This window comes from Eulemur rufifrons, chromosome 24, assembly GCF_041146395.1.
Source record: "Eulemur rufifrons isolate Redbay chromosome 24, OSU_ERuf_1, whole genome shotgun sequence".
NCBI lineage: Eukaryota > Metazoa > Chordata > Mammalia > Primates > Lemuridae > Eulemur > Eulemur rufifrons.
This window is the reverse complement of record NC_091006.1, coordinates 19,589,474-19,597,783: the sequence shown is the minus strand read 5'-3', so window position 1 is coordinate 19,597,783 and position 8,310 is coordinate 19,589,474. Positions and strand designations below refer to the sequence as shown.

Sequence of the window (8,310 nt, the reverse complement as noted above, 5' to 3'; positions counted from 1 at the left end):
AGTAAGTCCTACTCCAGCGATTCAATGTGGAAACAGAGGCCCTGGCTAAGGGATAACTTGTCCTTGGAGACCCAGCTCGGACATCACCTCCTCCCTGATACCCTGCCCCATCCTCAACTTCCCCCAAGCTCCTCTGGCCTCACCTGGGACCCCTCAGGGCCGTGATCACCTTTGATGGTCTCTCCAGCCTGTGGAGCTGTGTGAGGACGCTGGGCCACACGCAGAACGGTGCTCAGAGGGTGATAATGCACAAAGTCCGAATAAATGAAATGATCAAACCCTAAAAAAAAAAATAAAGTAGAAAAGAAGAGTCAACTTGGTAGCTAGGGATGAAGAAATACTATTTTCACATCATAAAGAGGGAACAGTTCTATAGGTCAATAATTTTAATCCAGTTCAGTAAGACTTCATCTTGACCAAATTAGTGGAATTTTTACTGCATGGTCAAATTTAGATTTTTCAAATTTCTTGAGTGATAGTGGCTTTACACACACACACACTCATCTGTGCATAAGCCTCACTGCTTGAGAGCTCTGCCAAGTTTTGGTTCTAGGCTACACTAGAGCTGCTAATTTGCCTGGTGTTAGCTTATGCGACTTCAATTAGACATAATTCTGTTTAATGATATATCATAATAGCTAATGATTGTACCACACATGAGATAGTTGAATAGTCTTTTTCATTTGAAACGAGAAACACAAGCATCTTTTGTATGCAGAGGCATAAGGAAAAATGTTTGGCTTTATCAATAAATTGTGGTTTTTAGCACCTTTTTAATCAACTGGCAGATTTCTTTATCTTCTGCATAGATGGAAATTTAAGTGAACTGTATATTTTGAATTGTGTTAAAGTAAGAATAGCAAACATTTATTGAAGTTTATTATGTGCCAGGCATTTTCTAAGGACTTTGTACAGGTATTAATAATTTGTCCTCTCAAAAAAAACCATTTTCTATTGCTATGAATATTATTTCCATCTTATAAATGAGAAAACAGAGAATATGAAGGTCTTTTCCAAATCAGGACAGAACCTAGGCAGCCTAGCTTCATTGCCATGAGCTTAAGCACTTAACACTATTGTACCTTTCATTAAACATTTTAAATTTGTTTTGACGTCAGCAAACCCAAGCACACACAGCAGCACTGCTATGCTAAACAGCCTGTACAGAGATTGAACGTACACTCTTAGATTCGGTTCCACCATGAACCTAGATAGTCGTCACAGTAATGAAGTGATTTAATTACGAAACCAGGGTATTTTGGAGGTGAGAGGAAATGCAGACTCCTTTTGGATCTTACCTTATTCTTACCACCTAAATCAGACCCTCCAAATTAAATTTTCTTTCCTCATTGAAAACATCCAACCTTATCACCTTATCTAGCTTATTAACATTCCTAATATTTTCAATATGAAACTAAGATATTATAATTATCTGATCTCTGCTTCTAGTTTATCTCCCTGACTGCAGCAAAAGGAATCTTTGTTTCATTCCAGCCTATATGTCACTCCCCTGCATAAAACCGTCAATGGCTCCCCATTGCCTAGGTCAGTGGTTCTCAAATTTATACAGGAATTTATTGTGGTGGTGGTTGCATAACTCTGTGATTATACTAAAACCCATTCAACTGTACATTTTAAATAGGTGATTTGTATGCTATGTGAATTATATCTCAAAAAAGGTGTTTTTGTTTTTGTTTTTGTTTTTTTGAGACAGAGTCTTGCTCTGTTGCCTGGGCTAGAGTGAATGCCGTGGCATCAGCCTCATTCAAAACAACCTCAAACTCCTGGGCTTAAGCGATCCTCCTGCCTCAGCCTCCCAAGTAGCTGGGACTACAGGTGTGCACCACCACACCCAGCTAATTTTGTTCTCTATTTTTAGTTGCCCAGCTAATATTTTTCTATTTTTATTAGAGATGGGTTCTCACTCTTGCTCATTATGGTCTCAAACTCTTGACCTCAAACAATACTCCTGCCTTGGCCTCCCAGGGTGCTAGGATTACAGGCGTGAGCCACCACACCTGGCCTCAAAAAAGGTATTTTTAAGAAGAGGAATCAAAGCATCTGGAAGTCATGGCATGCTATGTGTAACACAAATGTTGAGCCATAAGCACTTTTACTAGCATAAAATAAGCCTCCAGTATATTCAATATTTATAGTATATAACATTAAAATTCATTACAACTACATCTACGAAGAAAGTATTGAGCTAAGCTTATCAACAATTTTTAATGTTTGTTTTTAATATGAAATTGCCATTTATTAAATTACTTCATTGCCTACCACTATTTGCTAGCAAACAAGCATTAAGAAAAATTTGAAAGGGAAACTTTAAAATTGAGCACATTCTATCTAATACCTTGATATATTTTTTGTCTTCAAATGAAGACTTCAAAAAAACATCTCCATTTGGAATAACATTAAGGTTTTCTGGGAGGAGCTTTGACAATCCCTGGCTTCCTAGACAAGGCCTGTATTTCTTAACATACCGTTAAAGACCCTTCTTTCAACCTGGACTTAAATGACTTTCCATCTTCATCTCTTTCCACACCGCCTCACTGCTGCCTCACGAAGTGGCTGAGTGTCCCCCAGACACACCCTGTGGCTTTGCTCATGTGCCTTCCCTCTCCTGGGATATTCTTCCAGAACCCTGTTCTTCACTTGGCCCTTCAAAACCTTTCTAAATTCTTTTTTACCTCCTGATTTCCACAACCCAGGAAAGGACCATTGGAGCAGGAAATAGGTATATCTTACTAAATGTTGCATTTCCAGCATAGAGATTGGCATATAGAAAATGTTTTAGTATAATAATATCCCCTTCTTTGTAGTCTCATAGTCTTCACATGCATGTCTATCCACTTACCTGATTGTGCTGGAATCATTTTTCAGAGACCTTCCCCTCCCCAACCCCCGACCCCCCACATCTCCTTCCTCAGTAGACTATGAGCTCTCCAAGGCAGGAATTATGTCTTTTTCACATAGTAAGTGTTCCATAAATAGCTGGTAAATTTAGATGAATTGAAAATATATTCTCTAATCTCCAGATGTTCGAAGTCTTAAGGAAAATGGAAACATACAATCTATTTAAATACCAGGTAGCAAAAACTGTAAGTGAAGTGTGTACATAGTATATGAGAATTCTGATGAAGGGGCTATATATCTTCTGGCTTTGAGATATTTGCCCTGGAATCTTCATACAGGTTGTGACATTTGAGCTGTCCCCTGAGGAATAAGAGTAAGTTTACCAGGAAAACAGCAAAAAAGGTTTTCTAAGTGGTGCAGCACAAGACAGAAACTTAGAGGACAGGGCCATTAGCCCCCCAGTGGGTCTGGTGTGGCTTCAGTGTGGGGTTCATGGCAGGGAGTGGCTGGCAGGAGGCTGGAAAAGTATGGTGGACCTGGCAGCCTCCTAGCCTGGACTTTACGACATGAGCAAGAGGACAACAGGATCAGACTTGTGTTTTACTCTGTTCTCTACACCCTCTCTGCCCTGACTCCTCCCCAACATAGTATGTTGGCCATGCAGGAGAGGGAGTTGACCAGAGGTGGGTATGACATGTGGACAAAGCCCAGAGAGACATAACCAATCTTCATGAGAACCAGCTGGAGTCTTAGGATGGTGTTTTAGCCAGTGAGCAATCATCAGCCAAAACTCGTGCTATGTAAATCACACACTGAAGCAGAAGTCAAGAATGTGGCAGAACTAACAAAGCTGGTTTCTTGGGAAAGCCAGTATCATTCACTGAAAGATTCCGGCCTCCATGAAGCCCTCCCTGATTTCCTCAGCCCAAAGGGATCTCTCTCTCTCTCTCTCTCTTCTGAAATTCTCTGGAGTACTTAATTTTGTATCTTTGATACTTTGAAAATTTGTTCTTGCTTTGTAGTTGTTTGTCCTCATTCCTGGTGCCACCTTTTTTTCTCTTTGCTTCATTTTACAAGCCTATGATTTAACATAACACAGCTTTAAAAGACACCTTGGGAGCAAGACAGGGTAAAAAGCAATGAAGAATAAATATTGCTAGATTTTAAATTTCAAGAGGGGAGAGGTCGTGTCTCACTCACCTTTACAGATCCCAGAGCACCATGCAAAACATATTTGTTGAATAAATTGATGTAGTGATAACAATATGGTAAAGCAAAAACATTCATTGGCTTTTAACATTGACATTTTTCTAATTTTTACCTTGAAAAAAATCACTAGTTTACTAGTGCTTTACCAGTTTACTAGAGTATCCACAAAGATGTTTATCGGGTATTCTTTTAAATTTTCATCTCTCCAAACTATGCCTCCAGCATCTGTGGTTGTCTTTTTTCTTGATTTGATTTCCGAAGTTTCATCCTTTGTATAGGTCTTTTTTGGGGAAAAAAGCTCTTAGATTTATTATGTTTTTTCCTAGTAGAACAGAGATATATTTATTTCAATAACATTATAAAGTAAAAATCAAAGAAACAAAAATATTTGACACTCACTGAGACACAATTTTGTAAAGAAGAAAAATAACAGTTATTGACATAAGTACAATAAATCATAAAGTTCTGTGGATCTTTTAATGGGGGAAAATAATCAGAAGAAACACAAAAATACTTTTAAAACACAGCATCATTGCCACAACACATGAACACATTCCCACAAAAATTAACAGTCTCCACTTGAACATTTCATTTTTCAGCTCTTTTTGAACTTACATTCTGAAATCTTGATGTTCTACTGAAGTTCATAGACTAGGCATTCTCTCATTCCATGAACCGTAGTAATCAGTCCCTTCACAAGCAATCAAAAGGAACACTTCCTGTTACATATACAATACTTTAAGGCTAATATTTAATCTTAATTGGCAACAAGTTTAGTGCAAATAAACTTATATTTAGCAGCTTAGGAAAGTCCTGGTGGGAAGGCATGCTGCTCTCAACCTTTACTGCTTCCCCAGAGTGAAAGCATTTTTCTCTTTTCATCAGTATGAACGTTGGCCATTCAATCTATTGAAAACTACTACTGATAGTTCTGTTTGTTACACAGGGAGTTCCCAGGAAAGATGGTTTCAGTCACTATGCAAATGAGCCACATGGTTTTTATATTTGGAAAGTTCCCTTTGGGTTGATACAAAAAAGCAGGACCGGAATCCCAGTGATTTCTCTCCGGAGTAGAGTCAAGGTCATAACTGGATCTTACCCAACTGCTTCTCTGATCAGTGAAGAGACCCAAAGGGGGCACTAGTCATTTCACTCATTAGCCACTATAGGTGGAATTAAAAAAAACTTGGGGACAGGCCTGAGGAATTGCTTTAATCAAATTCTACTCTCCAGTAATAATTTTATTTCAGTGATTTGAATGCCAAAAATAAAATAAAGCTATTTGATTTCCAACCTGGTGCTTCCCACTCTCAGCCAAGATTTATTCTCCAACTGAACAGAAGCCAGAGAGCTACTAGCCAGAGAGGATTTTGTCTGTACTTCATCAATTCCTCAAATTACCTCCTCTTTGTTAGAACTCCTTTCCCTCTCTAGCCAAGGCCTGGGATTGCTGTGCCCAGATCTGTGGTGGCAAGGGAAGAGGAAGAACACCTTCTGGGTTTTGAGCACCTCGCTCTGCCACCAGTTCAAGGACTTGAGCTTTCAAAAAGCTTGGATGACCCCCGAGGTGCAGGACATGCTGACATCAATCCAGGGAGGCAGACGCTAGGGAGGCCACCTCACTTGACCTCTCTCTCTACCAATCCTCAGCAGTGTTTCTACTCCCCCGAATTCTCTCACTGAGTAGCTCAAGGGTAGCTCAAGGGTGTGGTGGCTACGGGTTGACAGAGGGGCCCACCTCAGTCACTATATTCTTCTCTTTCCCTTGCACTGGGGAATTTCTCATACTGGTTGGCCAATTTCCACTTGTTGTGCTGACTTTTGAGAAGTGCAGCAAAGGAAGTTTTTCGGGTTACATTTCTAGATACTTCCCGGCTCTTGGCCTTCCTGGTGGGGGAAGAGCTTTGGACTGAGGGATAGACAGGGAAAATGGGCTTGCCCCGAGGGGCTCCCAGTAGCTGCCGTATTTCCCCAGAGGTATCACTGGTCAGATACTGCCATGGCTTTTTGCCACTGCTGTCCCGGACATTCACCCGAGAAGCCAACCTTTGCACTAGCAATTTGATGACCGCCTGGTGGCCGTGAATGGCTGCAAGATGCAGTGGTGTGTACCCACAGCTGGACCTCACATTTACATCCAGAGCAATTCCTGCCTTCTGTGCCCCTGAGACCAAGTCCTGAAGGGCCCTGAGGTCACCATGTTTGGCTATCCAGTGCAAGGCAGTGTACCCAGTCAAGAAGTCTTTGTGCAAAGCCAGCTGGGGGTCCTCCCAGAATAAAGTCAACACCTGAATCCAGGAGCCACTGGCAAGCTTCACAATCCACTGGTGCTCCCTGGCATCTAGGGGGACCAGGGACGACTTGTGCTCAGAAGGTCTGTGGGGAACCAAGGCCGCAGGCCCCTCCCCACTGGGGGCCCACCAGCTATGTGGCCAACGCTGCTGGGCCACAACAGCCTTAACCTCTGCAAGTTTTGGGGTCAAAGCTGCATCCAACCTTGGACTGGGCATTGTTCCAGCCTTGGAGGGTTTCCTGGATCGAGGTGGTCGCCGACTCCTTTTCAGCAAGCCTTCATCAAGGTGTTCCTCGTCAGAGGAGGACAGTTTGGCTCTCCCTGCCAGAGAGCTCCTCCTGAGTGATCGCCTTAATTTAGGAGCTGGCCAAGGCAAAGGCTCCTGGGGGTGGTCTGCAAGGCCATTCGCCCCTGTTGGGACCTGCTGGCAGGTGTGACCATCCCCTCTGTTCCTGAGGCTCTGAGGAGTCCCGCTGGGGCTCCTCTCCTTCCGAGACACAGAAAGGCCCCTAGCTGGATTCCTGAGCTTTCCCCAATCTGGGGTTCCCAGGGCAACCTGCAGCCCCTCCTCAGAACCCCCAGGCGACTCTTTGGGCCCGCTGCTGCTCTCCTCACTGCCGTGGCTCTCCTGGTCCACAAAGTCATCCAGATCTTGGAGGGACAGCTGACAACGAATGCTACGAAAGACAGTCAATGGAGAGTTCCCTGGCCAGGATTCTGAGGACTCATCCGGAACAGGAAAGAGAGAATGAGAGGAAAGAGGAGGGTCTGGCCGCTCTGAATTTGGCTCTGCGACCCCGAAGCCCGGCTCCGTGGGCAGCACAGACCAGGCCCGGATGGGGTACTGGTCCCGGGCCTCGGGCGTCTGGGGGTGTCTGGCCACCCACTCTCGAGTGCGCTGCTGCTGCTGCTGCAGGGTGGAACAGTGCAGGGATCCGGGGGTCCACAGCTCCGGCCGGGCTCCATGGGGCGCTAGGCGGGGCAGCGGAGCAGGCGGGGAAGCCCGGCTTCCAGCAGCCTCGACGGTGGCGGGAGGCGAGCGGGACGTCGCAGGCACCCGCGCGGGCTCCGCGGACGAAACTTCCCGCCGCTGCCCGGCGGCCCCGCGGTCACCCTGGGCAGGCAGACTCCGCGCCGGCTTCTCCCCGGCCGTGGCGGGGTCCGGGAGTGCGCCGGGCTCCCCCGGGAGCCCCTCCAAGCTGTTCTGGAGGCATTCCCAGCAGCATTGGCCCTGCGTCTCCGCCGCCACGCACCTCGCTCCGGCCTGGAGAGCTGTCGCCGCAGCTGCGGGCACCGGCGCCCTCTGGCCGGGGCTGTCCCGCGGCCCGCCGCCCTTCCCGGCCGCCTCCCGGGCGCTGCTGGCCGGGAGTCCATTGCAACCTGCGTCCGCGGCTCGGGCTGCGGCACCTGCTGGCGCCTCCTCCTGCTCCTGGCGCGGCCGCCGCCCGGGCTGCTGCTGGGCCGGGCGCACGCCTCGAGGGGGGCAGGGCGCAGCTCCCCCTGCAGGGACGGCGGCCGCGGGCGGGTCGCGGGGTGGCTGCAGCCCCTCCTCCCCCAAAAGGTCCCTGTACCTCCTCTTGAGCACCACGTACTTGGTGCCGTCGGGGTCCTGGCGCACTGCGGCGACCGAGTTGACGAAGCCCTTGAAGAGCTCGCGGCGGTGCTGGTGCTGGCTGGGGGGCGCGTCAGGGTCCCGGAGAAAGCTCTTGAAGTGGCTCAGCAAAGCAGCATTGGTCACTCGGCCCCCAGCCTGGCACAGAAAGTCCAGTAGTGCCTCCTGGCTCAGCTCTCGGGCCATTGCTGCCTTGTCGTTCTCTGCCCCGGGGTGTCTGAGTCTTGCCCTCCCGGTGTTCTCCCCGGCCAGCAGAAACCCTGGCCGGGCGTGTGTCACCTGCGCCCAGGGGAGAACCACTCGCCTCCATCAGCCGCAGAGGCCGGCGCTGACCGCT

The 8,310-nt window shown here is 46.9% G+C and overlaps 1 protein-coding gene across 1 annotated transcript; it reads right to left on the bottom strand.

Annotated features, from left to right (window-relative positions):
- Window positions 1-4,540: 4,540 nt before the first annotated feature.
- Window positions 4,541-8,212, bottom strand: SOWAHB (sosondowah ankyrin repeat domain family member B). Its single transcript, XM_069457698.1, has one exon. The coding sequence runs from the start codon at window positions 8,157-8,159 to the stop codon at window positions 5,808-5,810; it is 2,352 nt and encodes a 783-aa protein (XP_069313799.1). The 5' UTR covers window positions 8,160-8,212; the 3' UTR covers window positions 4,541-5,807.
- Between the last annotated feature and the right edge of the window lie 98 nt (window positions 8,213-8,310).

What these genes read in the sequence shown, in the direction of transcription:
- SOWAHB (XM_069457698.1), bottom strand. Translation starts at nt 8,159, where the DNA reads ATGGCCCGAGAGCTGAGCCAGGAGGCACTACTGGACTTTCTGTGCCAG.